The sequence below is a fragment of the Electrona antarctica genome, assembly GCF_951216825.1.
Source record: "Electrona antarctica genome assembly, chromosome: 8".
Classification (NCBI taxonomy): domain Eukaryota; kingdom Metazoa; phylum Chordata; class Actinopteri; order Myctophiformes; family Myctophidae; genus Electrona; species Electrona antarctica.
Genome location: NC_136789.1, coordinates 19,331,408 through 19,351,407, shown reverse-complemented (window position 1 = coordinate 19,351,407; position 20,000 = coordinate 19,331,408). Strand labels below are relative to the sequence as shown.

General features: G+C 44.3%; 1 protein-coding gene across 1 annotated transcript in view; it reads left to right on the top strand.

The window, feature by feature from the left end:
* Window positions 1-10,062, top strand: part of LOC306928648 (beta-1,3-glucosyltransferase-like) — a gene marked incomplete at both ends in the record, with an annotated part of 64,845 nt that extends 54,783 nt beyond the window's left edge. Inside the window, 5 exons of the mRNA XM_079508918.1 lie at window positions 1,861-1,974; window positions 6,095-6,194; window positions 6,675-6,794; window positions 9,015-9,159; window positions 9,922-10,062. Coding sequence (XP_079365044.1) covers window positions 1,861-1,974; window positions 6,095-6,194; window positions 6,675-6,794; window positions 9,015-9,159; window positions 9,922-10,062 — 620 coding nt within the window. The remainder of the gene's footprint in view (window positions 1-1,860; window positions 1,975-6,094; window positions 6,195-6,674; window positions 6,795-9,014; window positions 9,160-9,921) is intronic.
* Between the last annotated feature and the right edge of the window lie 9,938 nt (window positions 10,063-20,000).

Here is a 20,000-nt window from a genome sequence, read left to right as displayed (position 1 = left end):
AAAAGAAAAAATCACACCCGTGTGAAGTGAGGGGCGCTCTTATTGATTATGTAAAACAAACGGTGACAAAACAAACATTAAATTCTCTTTATTGTTAACACGATGGACCCCAGAACGCCTCGGAACCCGTCAGATGACGGGTTCAGATTTAACCCCGGAGGTCGCCGAACCCGTCAGATGGCGGGTTGTAAGGTTTATATCAATACCAAGCAGCCGCAGCTCAACACTAACCTTTCGTGCTGCCCAGGCTAGACAGCGCCTACGCTCTTCCCATTGTGAGGATCAATGCGCACGCCTCTCATAAGGATCCACTCATTGTTGTTTCTTTGCTGCTTGTTTTCTCCGAAAAATACTCCAAAGTTGTTGTTTTAGTCCAAACCGCCCGACATTCAGATGTAAATAGTGATTTCTGATCGCATCGCGCCAGGCATATATATGCTTGTGGTGAAAGACATGTGGGCTGCTGCTCGAAAAACTTTTTGCTTGTTGTATTGGGTTGTGTCAAGCCCCCAGTAATATAAGGCTATCCAACGTTGAAGCTGCCACTACCTACTGGCGAAATGGCCATTATACACACATAATGCCCTGGCTGCCTGCAGTAATTTCAAATGAACACCAGGGAGCGCTAAAAGTGTTAATGGGATTTAATGTTTGTGTTAGGGACAAAACAAACATTCATTTCTGTCCATTGTCAATGGCGTTTTTAAAACAAACGTTGAACTAAAAACAAACATTAAACCTGTATATAGGAGGGGCTGGCGCTCCTCAATAAATGAAGAAGCAGAAGTCTGGCGGCAAGCTGGAGGCGGGAGAGGAAGAGTTAGCAACCCCCAAGAGAAGAATATTGTGCAAAATTGAGAACACACGGTAGTATGTTGGTGTGTGCGTGCATGTGTTTTGGTCGATTGGTGTTAAGGTGAAATAACTTTACCAAACAAAACAAAATGATAGTGCGAGTTATTTACTTAACACAAGTTTACTCTGCTGGCTCTTCAGGGTCACTTATAACCTGAAATCTGCCTGTTCAAATCGAAACAATCTGCATAATATTTATTCCAACAGGGTTGAAATGAAGCAGCCATTATGGGCTATTATCTTTTTTTGTAAAGTAAACATCGTCAAAGAAGAGTCACCCATCCTGTTTGCAATTTATCAGTATTTCAAGTAGGGCTCCGGGTGAGCCCTATACTTGAAATACAATGACAGAGTGATGCAAGAGTGTTGCATAATGGGGTGCTTTTCAGACTTTTAGTAGTGTGATGAAAGTTTTTGTCAAACTTTATTTTTGCCACGGACACAGAATGAGCGGTCAGTAATATTGCCACCTCTCCCCCTCTCATGCAAGTTATTGACAATCTATAGTCACACCAACTTTGATGAGGCAGTATTGCTTTGTTTTCAAAATATAAGGTTTTCTTAAAGGGGAATACCACTCATTTTCAACATTTTACTATGTCATTAATATACATTAGAGCTGTTGTATGGAAATAATAATAAAAAGTCCCCCCATTCTGTGTGATTCACATTAACATTGTGAATCACATCTTGATCAAGATGTGATTCACAATGTTTATGATTTTTTTCATACCTCCAGGAAACACATAATAGGGGGACTTTTTATTATTTCCACACAACAGCTCAAAGGGTATATTAATGACATAGTAAAATGTTGAAAATGAGTGGTATTCCCCTTTAATATACAAAAAGCACTGTGTACTGTACTGGCTAAGCTCAGGTAGAATGTGATTTGAAATCTCTTCTCTTCTCTTCTCTTCTCTTCTCTTCTCTTCTCTTCTCTTCTCTTCTCTTCTCTTCTCTTCTCTTCTCTTCTCTTCTCTTCTCTTCTCTTCTCTTCATCAGTTCCTGTGGTGAAAACCACCTGGGGCAAAGACGCTGCTTTTTTAGAATACTACAGTGATGTAACCGATCCCTCCATACCCACAATCCATCTGGGGATGCCCAACACTGAAAGAGGTCAGTTGACGCAATGTTTGTGTTTTCATGTCACTGTCTTGGATCAGATAGGTTCCTGAGTAAATCCCCACCTTAAAGGGATATAGTTCAGAATTTTTTAACTTAAGCTGTATGAAATACTTGCCATTAATACAGTGGTGGTTGCAACTGTATTAATTGATTGCCCGAGTCCCGTGGTGGGAGTTCTGCATGGTTTTGGTGAAATATTAAGTAGTTCCGGTCATTTTGTGGGGGGCAATTGACAGTAAATTAATTCACAAAACTAGTGACATTTGTATTGTTGACCTATTTCTACCATAGTGCAACTGTCGTTCATTTTTAAGTGGTGCAACCACTTCCTTAAGTGACTGTGTGTGGGTAGCTGGCTGGCTGCCTGGGTATGTATGTCTGAGCACGAAAACAGCATGGTTGTTTTTCACCACCTGTGCGCAACCTAACACACACAAACGCACATATTAACTGTATATATGTTGATTTCAGGTGTGCCAGTACAGTACAGTGACAGTACAGTATTGTAGAGGGTACAGTAGAGGGACCCCCACACGGTAACTCACGGTCATTTCTCAACCGGACATGGGGCGGCTCGCCGGAATCGGGCCGGCACCCTGGGTGCGTTCCTGTGGGTCACACACACACACACACACACACACACACACACACACACACACACACACACACACACACACACACACACACACACACACACACACACACACACACACATTAATTGTGTCCACTGTCATCATTTACCGGTAATAGACTGTAAGAGGACCTCAGTCATAGTAGAGGAGAGAGAAAACCCTTTTTCAGAGAGATAGTTTGAATGATTTCGACCCATTATGAGATATAGGGAGAGTATGTGTGTGTATGTGTCCATCCACCTACTCCGGCAGCTTCCGCCCCTCCCCCCGGCAGCGCCGTGTCTGATTGCCGCTGCCGGAGAATGCACTGGCTCCTTCTGCCTGCGCATGCACATCAACAATGTGTTGATACCATGCCATGGTATTCCATGCAGCGAGCATGACACCACTGCAAGTAACACAAGCCTCTGCTCTGATACAGTAGATAGCTGGTGGTGGTAGCAGTGGTTACTTTGCATAGTTCACAGGTGAAATTAAAGTCTGCTCTACATCATCAGTATCATCTACTACATATTGGTACTGTAATTTGTCTCACTCAGGTGGCGCAAGGATTAAGGATTAAGCTTTAACTGTCTGTATAGCCCAGTCAGTCGTCCTCAATGGACTCTGGATATTAACTGTCTGTACAGCCCAGTCAGTCGTCCTCAATGGACTTCCGGGTCCAATTTCACCACAGGGAGAGGATTTCTATGGTATCAATGACTCCTCCATTAACCGCCAATTTCCTGTGCTCCTCTTCACCACAGAGCTGTGTCAGTATGACACAGAATGTCTCGACCTCTATTCCTCTGTGCTGTTCTTTGCGTAGCGATATCACTGTGTAGAAAGGTTTTGCAAAGCAATGTTTTTGTCAGGTCGCTCATGAAATGTAGACACCTCGATCGCCACCTAGTCGACAAGATCGTGATTGGCTGCTTCGAGCCAATGGGACGGCAAAGGGGCCTCTGGGCAATGGGAAGGGGAGAGGCAAATATCCCTGGTAGCCACGCAGGCTGCAGACGGACAGTGCAGAGCAACGCAGCAGAGAAGCATGCTCACAGTCACACTCACGGGTTGACGGGGGACTAACGGAGCATACTACAGTTATCTGACACGTTTGCAATGTTCGAACGTCACTCGATATAAAACCAATCAAACCAAACGCAGCTGAAACAGTGCAGCGCAGCCAATGCAAAGCCACAACAAAACACAATCATTGAACCACACACAGAACGTCGGAAACGAACGCAAACAACGGGCGCGAGGCACGAGGTTGTGACACACAAACATACACGTTACTAAGATAATAATCAGACTAATATGGGGGGGGGGGGGGGACACAGCGGAGAAGGCGCTTCTTTCACCTGACAAATATCACTATGTGATCAATTCTTGTTTATATGTAATTAGGTCTTCTGGCAGCTAAACAAATAATCTTCATTCTGAAATGGATTGTGTTGTTGAGGTGTATGAGCCAAATCCCTAAGATGTAGACACACACACACACACACACACACACACACGCACGCACGCACGCACGCACGCACGCACGCACGCACGCACGCACGCACGCACGCACGCACGCACACACACGCGCACGTGCGTCGTGCGCACAGAGCATGCAGGCTTTGAAAGCATCCTCTGTGATCACACATCAAAATCCCCCCTATGTCTGTCTGTAACACATATCTATTCTACGTCCGAGCATAGACATGGTAACGCCCCGCCTGCCTCTGATTGGCCTACCGACACTGCCCGTCTTGCCCTAATGGTCTCTAACCTCGTGTATCCTCCGATACACGAGGTTACTCCGATACACGAGGTCCTCCGATACACGAGGTTACTCCGATACACGAGGTCCTCCGATACACGAGGTTACTCCGATACACGAGGTTACTCCGATACACGAGGTTACTCCGATACACGAGGTCCTCCGATACACGAGGTTACTCCGATACACGAGGTCCTCCGATACACGAGGTTACTCCGATACACGAGGTCCTCCGATACACGAGGTTACTCCGATACACGAGGTCCTCCGATACACGAGGTTACTCCGATACACGAGGTCCTCCGATACACGAGGTTACTCCGATACACGAGGTCCTCTGATACACGAGGTTACTCCGATACACGAGGTCCTCCGATACACGAGGTTACTCCGATACACGAGGTCCTCTGATACACGAGGTTACTCCGATACACGAGGTCCTCCGATACACGAGGTTACTCCGTGTCCGTGGTGGGAAATAATACAAGTACAAGAGAATGGCAGCTTGGGACGCGCGACAGTAACTTAAAGTTTTGTAGAAGAGGCAAACGAATATTGTTTGTGCCGTTTGCTTTGATTGAATAATTGATTGAACACGTATGTAGCCTACTATTATTTGATTTGGCTGTGTTCTAAATTAAAGTGTTGATTATCGTCTATTAATCTAATTAAACTAATACTATTATATTAAAAAAGATCAAGGGAAAAGAGACATTTTTACAGTACAAGTACAATAATGTTTCGAGTTTACACATGTATACCAATAAACAGGCCAACGGTATAAACAATATTAGTTTGCCTCTTCTACAGAAATAAAACGTACTGCCGCGTGTGCCAAGCTGTCATTCTCTTGTATTATATCGTACTTGTATTATTTATTTATTTCCCACCAAGGAGTAACCTCGCGGCAGACTATATCCAGCATAGCTATTCACCTCGGTCCTCTGGTAAGGCCAGCAGTGTCGGTATAGGCCAATCAGAGGCAGGCGGGGCGTTACCATGTCTATGCTCGGACGTAGAAAAGATACACGCGTCTGTAACGCACATCATTTGATTTGCATGGGAGGGATGAAAAGAAAGTAAGAAACTCGTGCTTCTACTTCTGATTCCACCACCCAAACAGTAGTTAATTTCCATGGCCAGCAGTGGGGGATATGTTTTATCCCTGCTTCTCGTGAGACTGAATTTAATACATACATTTCATACTGTGTGACCTTTTCAATTAAATGTAATTTTTGATGTAATTTTTCACAATAACCATTCCACACGAATGTTTTTTTTTTTAAAACTATTCAACAATAGTGCGAGTGTCTGACCCCATGAGCAATGAAGCTTGCGGTGTTCTCAAGCAAACAAAGAACAGACATCATCTGTGGCTCAAATGCTGAATACCGGTAAATAATGGATCTGATATGAAAAGGGTTGAAAACCACTGTTTTAGGAAGCAGATTGGAGTGATAATTTTCAATGGAAGAGTGAACGTGAACACAGCTTCTGAAAGATTATTTAGCCCATGGTCACTAAACAGGCCACACAATCTAGTCCCAAGATTTTAATACTAAAATGGCTTTTTTCAGAGAGACAAATCAGGAGAAAATCAACTTTATTATCTGTTCCCACAACACTATCGCAGGATCTAGCACTAGTAAATATAGGAAGTTCTCGAGATTTTCCGTCAGATGCCGGCCAGAATAATCCAACCATCTTTGCTTCACTTGCTCTCCTGCAGGGCATTGTGGAAAGACTTTTGCCATCTTGAGGCGGTTCCTGAATGTTGCTGTGCCGAATGCTGATTGGCTGCTCATTGCTGATGATGACACACTGATAAGGTATAGAAATGTGGTCCTTTACTTTTGAATATATAATTCCATTATGAATATAACTGGGACAACACAGGACAGCCTGTGGCATCAGTCGTCTATGACATATCTACGGCATAATGACAAATAATTTGGGCTTGGTTTTAGCCCCGATCAGACCCACATGTATACAGAGTTTGATGCCGATTAGTCCAGTGGTTTGCGAGAATAGTGTGCACGCACGCACGCACGCACGCACGCACGCACGCACACACACACACACAGACACACAGACACACACACACACACACACACACACACACACACACACACACACACACACACACACACACACACACACACACAGACATATACAGCCTCTTGTAGAGCCACACCAAAATAACTTCCAATTCGCCCGAAGAACATTGTTGAACTGTAGTTTTGATTGAACTTTTTTGATTTAACCGCATGTGTGTGTGTGTGCGTGTGTGCGTGCGTGCGTGCCTCCAGTCTGTCCAGACTGAGGAGACTCCTGAGCTGTTATGACCCCAGGGAGGCGGTCAGTGTGGGGGAGAGGTACGGATACAGTCTGGCTCGCAACGGATACAGCTACGTCACCGGAGGAGGAGGGTACATAAAGGAGTGCTTCTCCAAACTTTTCATGTCAAGTACCCGCAAATCGACATTTATTAGCCCGCGGACCCCCATTTGAAAATATATGCAATGGCCCCCCATAAGAGAAGATGTTTACGCTTACGGCCCCATCGGTGATTCTCAACCATTTTTATTTCAAGGACCCCCAGTTTGACCTGCATTAGGCTACGGATCTCTGAGAAACAGGAGATCACGTGATCGCAAAATCACCGTCACCGTTGACTTCCGTGTCAGTGGATTTGGAAAACATCCAACAATTGCTCAACTGTCTACTCTACATGACATATAAATCTGGATGGACACAATTTGTTTACACATACATAACAGCAAAACTGAAGTTATTATCTTTGGCCATGACACCTCTTCCTATACCCTGGGCACTCTTACACCCAACATCCGCACGTGTGTTTTAAATATTGATGATAGACTAGTCGCCTAGTCGGTTCCGCAATCAAAACCAGCTTTTTTAAGGTGCAATTAATTGCTACGGTAAAAGACTAAAGTAAAATCTCCCTGCCAAGCAACTTGAAACGCTGATCCATGCTTTTATTTCATCTAGGCTAGACTACTGCAATGCCTTATACTCCCGTACTCCGGCATTGACCATTGATCAGGCGATTGCAGTTCATCCAGAATGCAGCTGCACGCCTCCTCACAGGCACCCAAAACTGCGACCACACCTCCCCTGTCCTGGCCTCACTTTATTGGCTCCCTATCAAATTTAGGATAGATTGTAAAATCCTGATAACTGCTTTTAAATCCTTCAATGGGCTGGCCTCCCTTTACCTGGCTAAACTTATTGAATCCCATAACCCAATTAGAGCTTTAAGCAGTGTTGGAACCGTTACTTTTAAAAAGTAACTAGTTACAGTTACTAGTTACATCATTTCAAAAGTAACTTAGTTACTTTACTGATTACTTAAACCAAAAAGTTACTAAAAAATAATTTTAAAAATAAAAAAATCACACCCATGTGGGGGACCCCGGAACTTCCAGACCCACAGGATCAGGGTGCCAGCCCCACGTCCAAAACGGTCAAGAAATGACAGAGTTACCGTGTGGGGGTCCCCGGAACATCCAGACCCCCAGGAACACGCCCAGGGGGCCGGGCCGGTTCCGGCGAGCCACCCCGCATCCAAAACGCTTGGTGGAGAAAATATGCTATTTCTGTGCTCAGAACCAGGGACATAGGGACCCAGCCAGCCAGCCAGGGACACACGTAGCTGTCTATATAGTGGTTGCACCACTCAAAAAGAAAAAAGGGCTCCCACTTCCAGGCCATTCATTCATGCCTTCATTTCAGTGCTACTAGTGCTAGGGGGACTGGTGGTGATTTTGATGATGCTCTACTGTAGGCCTATCAAAACATATTGTTATAGCAAACAACAATTAGGCTAAAACCAACACAACATGGGGTTCCAGTTCCACTGCTCCAGTGAATGATGATGTGAGGCTGAGATAGCTCATAGCTGCTCTTATTGGTGGTGGTGGGAATACTAATTTGAGTCTGGATTTATAAACAAAGTAAGACCAAACCAGAATGAATAGGTTTGATTATCACACACACACGTGCGCGCGCACGCACGCACGCACGCAAAGTCTCTTTCAGTATCTGTCTGTCTCTCTCTCTCACATGTAGGCTACGCACACTGTCACACACACACACATGAACGCACGCGCGTGCAGCCTCTTTCATTGTCTGTCTGTCTCTCTCTCTCTCACTCACTCTCGCTCACTCACATGTCACACACACACACACACACACACACACACACACACACACACACACACACACACACACACACACAGTATTGACTCAGCCAACCGCCCAACTGAAAACCAGGGGCGAACTTGCTTTTGCTGTTGCTGCCCCCAGGCTCTGGAATAACGTTCCCTTCACATTAGACCCAACCAGTCCGTCAAGATTTTTTAAGTCCTTGCTTATGACCTACTGTTTTCACCTGGCTGTTAATCACAGACGATCTTAATTTCAACTTGATCACCTCCTGTTTGATTGTTTGTATGATTGTATCACTTGATTTTGATTGTATTGCTTTTGTGTGTGTGTGTGTGTGTGTGTGTGTGTGTGTGTGTGTGTGTGTGTGTGTGTGTGTGTGTGTGTGTGTGTGTGTGTGTGTGTGTGTGTGTGTGTGTGTGTGTGTGTGTGTGTGTGTGTGTGTGTGTGTGTGTGTGTAGGGTGGTACTGAGTAGAGAGGCCGTCTCCAGGCTGGTCTCCAGTGGTTGTCGTTGCCATAGTGACGATGCTCCTGATGACATGGTGATGGGGAAGTGTCTGTCCTCCCTGGGAGTCCCAGTAACTCACAATAGCCTGTTTCACCAGGTACGCACGCACGCACGCACGCACGCACGCACGCACGCATACACACACACAAACACATACACACACACACATCCATTCACAGCAGCAGTTTGTTTGTCTGTCCTGTGCAGTGGTGGTAAAAATCTATTCCACAATGTACGTACCGTAAGTGTATGTATGTAAGTAAAAGTCCGGAATTCAAAATTTGCTTGAGTAAAAGTACGAAAGTGATGGTATCAAAATGTCCCATTTGTCCGAAGCTCACAATGCGTGAGCTTGTAGATCGGCTATTTTCAATTACATGACCGAAATGGGTTGAAGTGCCTAATGTTTTGTAATAACAATCAAAATCCACAAAGTAACTAATGTTTTCAAATTAATGTAGGCCTATAGTGGAGTAAAAGTACAATATTTGGATCCGAGATGTAGTGGAGTAGAAGTATTGGAAATTGGAAATACTCCAGTAAAGTACAAAATAATAATACCTCAATGTTATAGTGAAGCACAGGCCTACTGGAGTAAATGTTATAGTGAAGCACAGGCCTACTGGAGTAAATGTTATAGTGAAGCACAGGCCTACTGGAGTAAATGTTATAGTGAAGCACAGGCCTACTGGAGTAAATGTTATAGTGAAGCACAGGCCTACTGGAGTAAATGTTATAGTGAAGCACAGGCCTACTGGAGTAAATGTTATAGTGAAGCACAGGCCTACTGGAGTAAATGTTATAGTGAAGCACAGGCCTACTGGAGTAAACTTTCCACGACTGGTGGTGTGCACTGCAGGCTCGTCCAGAGGACTACTCCAGGTCTGTGCTGCTGTCCCAGCAGGAGGTCATCTCCTTCCACAAGCACTGGAACATCAACCCTGTGGCCGTCTATCAACGCTGGCTGCTGGACCCCGCACACCCAACACATGAACTCTAGGAGGTGTGTGTGTGTGTGTGTGTGTGTGTGTGTGTGTGTGTGTGTGTGTGTGTGTGTGTGTGTGTGTGTGTGTGTGTGTGTGTGTGTGTGTGTGTGTGTGTGTGTGTGTGTGTGTGTGTGTGTGTGTGTGTGTGTGTGTGTGTGTGTGTTTTAGGACTCGAACTTCGGCAGGAATTTTCGAGCGAAGATTCGAACCATTTGTTTCTAATTAATTCATTTTTTAACCAGGCTGCAATTCAACACGAGATATCCATCTTGAACATGATTAGAGTGCAGCACGGAAGAGAGCGCAGCGCCCTCTCTTTATCAATCTCTCTCGTCTCTCCCAACACACGCATGCACGCACGCACGGCGTGCAACCTGGTTGCAAAATGAGCCATGAGTTCTCAAGCCCCCAAAACATGGTAATTGTGAGTAGGCCTACCTGTACGACTGTCCATATCTTTTGTCGTAGTCTCTGTGAGCTTGCTAGCAGGCAGCTAAGACGACAGTGTAGCTTGCTCGTTAGCTGCATGTCACTCGTTAATTAATTTGTTCCACCTGTGTACTCTCAGAAGCGCATTGAAGTTGGCACAGGGCAAAAGCAGAACCTCCGTGACCGTTTTGCTTAACAATGATCAGAGTTCAGTGCTGTTTGGCAATATGTGTGATGCTAGAGAGCATGATAATATATTATGGCTGCTTAGAATTCCCCCTTTCAGCTATCAGGGGAGAGGGAGGGGAGAGAGAGATGGACGGACCGCTGAACCAAGTCCCATCTAGGTGAAATTCACATTGGAAAATTAATATAACGGCGCGGTGAGCCACGGCCCTGCCCTGGGCTCGTTGGTCAGGGATAGAACACGGCCCGGCCCGGCCTGACTGGCTTTTGGCTCTAATGGGTTCTATGGTGCCGGTCTGACAGACAGACAGCAGACGGAGTCACTAGGGCTAATTAGCCCTATATAAAAAATAGAAGTCCACATTATGGCATCAGCGCGTGCAATTCGGCCAGTCATCCTGCCACACTAATAGCCAGCGCAACACCCCATCCTTTGTCCGAACCTGCACTTACATCTGACAAAGAGGATATAGGCTACCCGCCGTATGGTTGAAATGTTAAATAGCTATATATATAGGCCTACGTGTCCATGATCAGAACAAATCCATTCTCCACATGGCATTCAGACAGATGACAGTGAGATGATATTAATCTAAAAAATCTATATATCTATTTTACCTCTGCAGGCGAGTGCAATTGTTCAATAGAAATGGCTATAGCCTTGAGCTTGAACTTAAATCAATAAATTAACGAGTTGGTTATGAGAGTAGCCTATACTTTATAATGTTCAGTCCGTTGACATTGCTGTCAACTCAAAATTAACTGTTCTACAAGCTCATGCATCGCGGAGCACCGCGTTCACTGGATCAATGCATTTTGCAGGCTGTAATGATGACGTATTTCAGATAGTCAGATATTTCCTGTTGCCTTATATGGTGTGGAATGGATTGGATGTTCCATTAAACCAGGCGACACCAGGCAAATCGCTTGGGAAAGAGGGAAAAAGGTACACCGGGCGATCCGCACAAATGAAGTGATTACACCACCTTCGCTGAATGACACAGGAGCTTATCGCAGCTTGATCGGACGGATAAATACGATATCATTACGCATCTCATTTACACTGTGGCGTATTTCTCCGTTTTTAATGAGGACCTGTGAGTGACTGTGTGTGTGTGTCACTGTGTTTGTCTCTTCTGCTGTCATGCAGGACTTTCAAATTATTGTAAACACAACATGAACATCCATCCATCCATCTTCAACCGCTTATCCGTAGTCGGGTCGCGGGGGCAACAGCTCCACCAGAGTGCTCCAGACTTCCCTCTCCAGAGCAACATTAGTGACTTCCTCCTGGGGGATTCCGAGACGTTCCAAGGCCAGTGAGTCGATGTGTTTCCTCCAACTGCGCCTTGGTCTGCCCCGGGGTCTCCTCCCAGTGGGACGTGCGTCGAGGACCTCCCTAGGGAGGCGCCCGAGAGGCATCCTAACCAGATGCCCGAACCACCTCAGCTGGCTCCTTTCCAGGCGAAGGAGCAGCGGTTCTACTCCGAGTCTCTCTCGTGTGACTAAACTTCTCACCCTATCTCTAAGGGAGATGCCAGCCACCCGTCGAAGAAAACTCATTTCAGCCGCTTGTATTCGCAACCTTATTCTTTCGGTCATGACCCACACTTCATGACCATAGGTGAGAGTAGGAACGAAGATTGCTCGGTAGACGGAGAGCTTTGCCTTCTGGCTCAACTCTCTTTTCGTCACAACAGTGCGGTACAGCGACTGCAATACCGCCCCTGCCGCTCCGATTCTCCGGCTGATCTCCTTCTCCGTCCTCCCCTCACTCGTGAACAAGACCCCGAGATACTTGAACTCCTTCACCTTCAACATGAACATAGTACTCTTATTATGCATATCACATTCTTGCCAAGATATATTTTCGAGTAACCCCCCCCCCCAAAAAAACAAAAACAAAAACAAAAACGAATGGTTCAAGCTCATTAAGATTCGAGTACCAACCCTAACGAGCGAATGTTCGAACCCCGAATGTTCAGGGACAGTGTGTGTGTGTGTGTGTGTGTGTGTGTGTGTGTGTGTGTGTGTGTGTGTGTGTGTGTGTGTGTGTGTGTGTGTGTGTGTGTGTGTGTGTGTGTGTGCAGTTTAATTTCAAGGACCCCCGGTTTGACATGCATTAGTCTACGGACGCCCATTTAATGGCATTTCTATCTCTGGGACCCGAATTTATATTGTAAAATCAATGTTAATTTAACTCTGAGAGTGTACACCATTTGTACACTCAGATTTACAGACCCATAAGGGTCCATTTGGTTCCAAACTATCCTTTAGCTGGGGACCCCCTGGAACTCCCTCAAGGACCCCTGGGGGTCCGCGGACCCCACTTTGGGAACCACTGTTTAGACGGTGTTTGTGTAGAATCTGTTTCCCGTCTTAATGGGTCATAATGTACTAATGGCTCACTCACAGCTGGGTGGTGAATGCTGTCAGACGCCAACATGTCTGATCTGGTTGAGCCCACTCTGCTGTCACAGCCAGTGTGTTGTTTGTACTGTCAGGCTGTCAGATTAGTTTCCCAGTGGGAAACCCATCGTCGCCTTCCAACAAGCACTGGAATCTGCCCCAGCCTGTGGATTTCTGCCCCTCTAGACGTCACATTTCTGTTACTGTCTTTGTGTCAAAGGTCGTGTTAGGATGGTAATTGCCCGGAAAATTACAATTAGTCCCCGACATCGGGCCGTGAAAAATAAAATAAAAATGGGGCAATCTATCTATATTATCTCTGCAAATCAAATGGTCTGTTACTTGAGTTTGATTAACTATAGATATAGAAATGTTCAGCAAAAACTAATGCATATTAACAATGGAGCTCACGAACGGAAGGACACATGGTTTTAAAAATGGAACACATAATATATAAACTGCCCAAATATCACCCCCTCCCTCCCTCCCTCCCTCTCCAGAATCAGAGTGTGTGCAGCACACTCAGTTCCAGAATGTATGTGAACTTTCAGGGTTTAACCCATTAAGACCTGAGATTCTACAATTGTCTTCTAAATCATGACAGTTTTCTGTTTCAGTTTCAGTTTTCATGTTTCTGTCAATGGTTCTCAAACTATTTCATGTCAAGGACCCCCAAAATTATATGTAGGCTAATTGGCCGCCGACCCCCATCTGAAAATATGTTGTTCCAGGCACTCCCCGTCCCCAGAAGCAAAGATATGAGTTCAAACTTAAAATGTTTGCTCTGAAAGAATATTTATTCAAAGATTTGCACGTTTCCACAATTTTTCAAAATGCTATTTTGCTATTGAGCTTGCATATCTGCTATTTTTCTAACAGCTGCCCGTTGGGCACTGGCCTACTTGGAACGATGGCCATAATTATATGGAGTTCTTTGTCAGGCATTGCCCAAATATGGAGTCTATGCAGACGGCAGAATGATGTCAGAACCCACACAGACAGAGACGTGGTGCATTTAGAATTAGAAGGTTAAGGTGACACAGATGCGTTCCACGTCTTAATGGGGTTAATAGTGATAGCTCATTTCTCACAGTACTGTGAGAAAATGTCAGAATACAATCTGTGTGCAACAACCGTGAGGTCACGCCTTTGTCTTTCAATAATCTTCAATCATTTGAGCTGTCTGAGCTTTTAGCCTGCGCAGTGCGCACGTTGACATTCTCGATGGAAAGTATGGCAACTCCAGAGAAGCAATTGAGACCCTCGTGTAACTTTTAAGCAGCTTAACAGTTTAGAAAAGGACACAAATCATGCTCACTCTCTCTGTCTCTCTGTCTCTCTCTGTCTGTCTCTCTCTGTCTGTCTCTCTCTCTCTCTCTCTCTCTCTCTCCCCCTCTTAAGCTGGGCCGTTTACTGATGAAGGGCATTAGTCAGTAATTAGGCATTAATCAGTAGGCCTAATAAAGCTGATTCTGATTCTAGTCTTTAACTAATTGCTCCATATAGCCACTGGCAGGAGACTGCTTGTCCCTTGACTGACTGTATGTATGCAAAGCAGGGCATGACTTTTATGGAGACCTTTATGAGGCAATGGCCCTCAGTTTGGCCTGATGACCTTAAACAAAAAGATATATAAAAAAAGGATATAACCCTAGGCTACAGTGGCCTTCATGCCCGGCCCTGTTGAGTTCACAGTTTTCTCCTTTGCTTCTTTCCTGTCATTACAGTTTTTAGAAACCAGTGTCACGTTGATATTGTGAATACTTAAATCCCCACTACATCTCCATGCCGTGAGTCCAATGACTGATTAGCCTATAGGGTTGAGTGTGTATGAACGTTTGAGTTTGTACAAATGTTGATCATTTGTAAATTAATTGTGAAAACATTATTTTGTGAAATAAACAACTTTTTTTTCCACTCAAAAAAACCTAATGTGGACTAAATCATTGTTTCCTGTGATGGCCTTGCTGCCCTGACGGAGATTTCCGACCATTCATCATTATTTTTTACCGTGACTTTGAACGTATACGGCACCCATTTATATATTTAGCGCTCGAAAATCAGGAAAGTGGCTGTTTTAAAGATGTTTTGTCCAATCTGTCCAATCTGCTCAATTCAAAGCTGAGTGATATGGTGACATGAGCTGCCTCATTGGGAACAGAACCATTTTGTTGTGGTATTCATTTATAATAAGCTATTGATCACATCATGAACGCCACAAATGCATGCCTCTGCAACTCCAAATGTCCCATGATTCATTTAATAGGCTATTATTTATTGACGATCGACATGTCATCACATGAACGCATCTGTAGCTTATACTTATACTTACCATCTGATGAGAAAATATCTGTATTGTGTGTCCAGAATATCCATTTCCCCAGGCATTCTGACATACGACAGTGATATGATATTAATCAAAAAGATTTCCCCTCATAATAAGCTCTGATACAGCTCTGTTCATTGGAAATTGCTTTTATAATATCCTTGTCAAGTTTTATTAGCATTTGATCGTGAGATTGAACTGTATAAATTAACTTCTTTCTCATTATACACGTGAGAGTAACTTTATTATTATTAACGTGCGTTGGATCCATATATGCCAAAACAAGCGTATCTGCGGTGCGTCGAGACGTGCTGCTGCTGACGCGCTGTATTGCTTCTAGATCTGTCTATTTTTATTTTTTAACCATGATGTCGTGAGACCATAAATGTCATCACGTAAAATGGCCGTGGATGTTCTATTACAGCAGGCGATACCAGGTGAAACGCTTGGGAAAGAGGCAAAATGAGCTACAGCCGCGATACACACAAATTAATTCAGTATGACACCTTTGATGAAGCACGTGAGATTGGGCATACGGTAAATACACTCTCTTTTAGTCATTTCATTTATACCTGGGTGTAAATTTCCCTAGTGAATCTGGCCCAATGTCCACAGGAGTTATTTCTCCCTCCAGGTGCGGGATTATGAATAGAGCCAGATGGATATATTGCTCAGGTCTCTCCCAGATTTATTACTCAGAGCTTCACCCTGATGTGCGTGTGTGCGAGCGAGTTAGTGAATGCATTTATTTCACTGATGTGATAGTTGTACTATGTATTAAAAAAAACCTAATGTGGACTAAATTATTGTTCCTGAGTCATGACACAAAAAAATAGAGGCCTCATTGGCCCCTGCAGTTCATTGGAGCGATGTGTCTCCAGTGTAACGAGGAAGTCAAGCAGAAGTGCAGTTCATTGGAGCGATGTGTCTCCAGTGTAACGAGGAAGTCAAGCAGAAGTGTGGAAGGCACGCTGTGTTGCTGCCACTCAAGTGACTACTTGCCAATCACAGCGCGTCTTTTCTGGGACTTATAAATTCAATCCAAAGGAGCTTTATTGGCATGAGAAAACAAAAGTTTACATTGCCAGTGATTGGCCTATACCGAACGTCCCCTTCCGTTGTGCAGTGCGCACGCACGCACGCACGCACGCACGCACGCACGCACGCACGCACGCACGCACGCACGCACGCACGCACGCACGCACGCACGCACGCACACACACAAATGGCCAGGGATGGAACCATAGTCTTAACCTCCCTTAACATCTGTGTTGTGGACTCCAGTCTGTACCTCTGACCACCACTGTCAGAGTTCAGCCAACTCACCAGACCTCACCTACAGAACATCATTCTGAGACACAATGTCCACAGGAGTTATCTCTCCCACCGGGTGCAGGATGATCAATAGAGCCAGATGTATATCGCTATGGCCACTCCCAGATGTATTATTGATATGAGAGCTTCACGCTGTGCTGTTCGTGCATGCGAGCGCGTCAGTGAATGCGTGCGTGTTGCTGAAATATTAATGTGATTGTCCGTAGCGCATCAGGTCCAGCATGCTTGATGACCTTCAGCGTTCATTGTTGCGCCTTATGTGGGAACGGTGCCGGAATACAATCTGTGTGTAACAGATAACAGCGAGGCCACATTGACTGGGGAAATGAGCTAGTGATGAATCAGATGCAGTATAGAGAGAAGAGGACTTTCTGAAAAGCTTTTATATTAGGGAAGTCATATCGTTTCTGCATCAGTGATACACAAAGAAAATGGCAATCAAGATGACGTCAGATGTTATATTAGGAGATAAATGTCTTGCAGCAATGTCTCTAGGTAATATTGGAAACAAAGGAATCGCCAGCACACAATGAATGTACTTCACGTAGTGCATTAACTCTGACGGACAGACAACGGACGCGTTAGTTACACCAGACTCTGATTAATGCACGGAGGCCTGAGGTTGCACAAGCACCAAATAATATAAATCTTTACAGTTGTGACAGTCTTTTCACGTGCGTGCGTGCGTGCGTGCGTGCGTGCGTGCGTGCGTGCGTGCGTGCGTGCGCGTGCGGAAAGGATGGGCATTGGTAATGATATTTTTTGCAGATATGACGTATATTCATCAGATATGCCTTCTGAGGGTAGTATTTCATTTCATTGGTTCTCCCGCCTGACCAACCAGTGAGAGCGAGAAGGGGGGCGATGGCCAGCAGTCACTTTGACTGGCAGTTGTGTCCTTGTGGGACTTGGGCGGGAGAACCAATGAAATGAAATGCTGCCCTCAGAAGGTATTCCAATGACACATCAATGAAATGCTTTGGGGGACATTGCTACGTCAATGCTCATTTAACCTCAGATCAAAGTACTGGCTGTGCTACATTGTGCCTGTGCCTTTAATGTAGCCCAGTGGTTTTCAACCTTTTTTCATGTCAAGGACCATTATTTTTTTAGGCATTTGAGCCACGGACCACCCTTTGATGAGATTTAGCCTCTCAGACGCAAAACTAAAGAATTTTGTTATCGTTGGATAAGTTTTTGTCCACAATTCCATGCTGTATTGATGTGGTACCATAGGAGAGATAACTGTCAAGACAATTCTTCTACATTCTCTAATAATTTGTAGAAGAGAATGTAGAAGAATTGTCTAATTGTGTAGGCTTCTTGTAAATTAAGTAATGCAGATGTTTAACAAGAGTTACACAATAATGTAACTCTCGTCTGTGTAAATGAGAGGTGCTGTCCATGGTGCTGAACCACTGTTTCCAGCTTCCTTGTGGCCTGCAAAAGGGCCATTTCAAACTGCAATAACTCAATGTTAGTAGTATTTGTAATAGATAACAGTAGCACAATTTGAAATGTGCACTCTATGGCCAGAAAGATAATGAAGTCTGTGTGTTTGATTATAGAGTTTGACTGGATTATTGAATTCCTACAATGACCATAGTGCTGTGGTGCACGTGTGGAGGCGAAACACCCCATGTGTGCTGTCTTACTGAGACTGTAGTCCAGGAAGGAAGTGAGACCACATTCTCATGACAATTTTCGTCATGAAGATATTGTCACGAGTAAGTGTTTCTTGTGTCCTGAACATAATTCAAATGAGATCTGGTGAAGTGGCCCTTTAAGCCTCGTTGTAGCCGTGGGGCCTATCTGCAGTGGGTCTGACCCCCCCCCCCCCCCACCCCCACCCCCACTGTATTTGTTGGACTGACCTTTCAGAAATATTGGCGTTCGGCCACTTGTGACAAATGTTCTGAAGATGCTTCGGATGATACATTCCAACTGGCGTGTGTCCTGTGGCTATTGAATCAATATTTGGTCCAGAATCACACCAGAGTGAAAAAATAAAAAATAAAATAATTTGATTGTCTAAGGCAGGGGTGCCCACACTTTTTGACTTGAGAGCTACTTTCAAAATGACCAGCTCGGCAAGATCTACCCACCAAATCAATTATTATACCATTGCTGAAAATAGTTTAAATATGTACCTGAATAGTAGAGTTTGTTACATTCTGTACAGTATAAGACAAATGCACTTGGAATGGGAAATAGAGGGGGAGAAATGTTTTTTATTTATTTAATCGTTTTTTTTCTTCAATATATTTAAATGAAATGCTCTTTAGGGGCATGTCATGTGATCTACCTGCACAGCCTTTGTGATCTACTGGTAGATCGCAATCTACCTTTTGAGCACCCCTGGTCTAAGGATTCTGAATGGGACAGTGGTGACCTTTCATTCTTTCTATGTTTTTATACAGACGTTGCTTTCTGGCTCTCAATCCTTTTTGGCTCAGAGCCCTGCTGTAAATAACGTTTTCATTCACATATTAAATGTGTAAATGTAAATGTAAATATGTAGATCTTTCTCCCTAAGACAGTGGTTTTCAACCAGTGGTCCGGGGACCACCAGTGGTCCTTGAGGGGGTTCCAGGTGGTCCCTAGCTAAATGATGGAGAGTAATTGGTAACCAAATGGACCTTTAAATGGGTCCATTTGGTTTCGTTTTACGCGCTCAAGAGTTACATTATTGTTGAACATCTGCATTACTTAATGTACAAGAAGTCTACACAATTAGAAGAGAAGGTAGAAGAATTGTTAGCATGGAATTGTGGACAAAATCTTATCCAACGACAACAAAAACATTCTTTTAGTTTTGGGTATGAGAGGCTAAATCTCATCAAATGGTGGTCCGTGGCTCAAATGCTGAATGAATGGGGCCTTGATATGAAAAGGGTTGAAAACCACTGCCCTAAGACACATGCCACGCACAGGAGATCTACAAGCTCACAATGTTTTAGCAATGTTTTAAACTATTTTAAACTGTTTTCACCAAATACAAATGCCTAATAAGATTAGGCAAACGGGATGAGGCACACCAAGTACAGTGCAATTTACAAGTAACCTACAGTGTAGAGGGTCTTGAAGCAGTGTTGATTTTGGCAGCTTGATTTTAGTTTAGTCATAGTCTTTGGAATAAAACGTTGTTTAGTTTTACTCATATTTTAGTCATCTTAAATGTTTTAAGAGATTATAAGAGATTGTGAGTGAGAGAGACGAGAGAAATGAGCAAGAGAAAATGTGCGCGAGTGATAAGAGACAGACGGA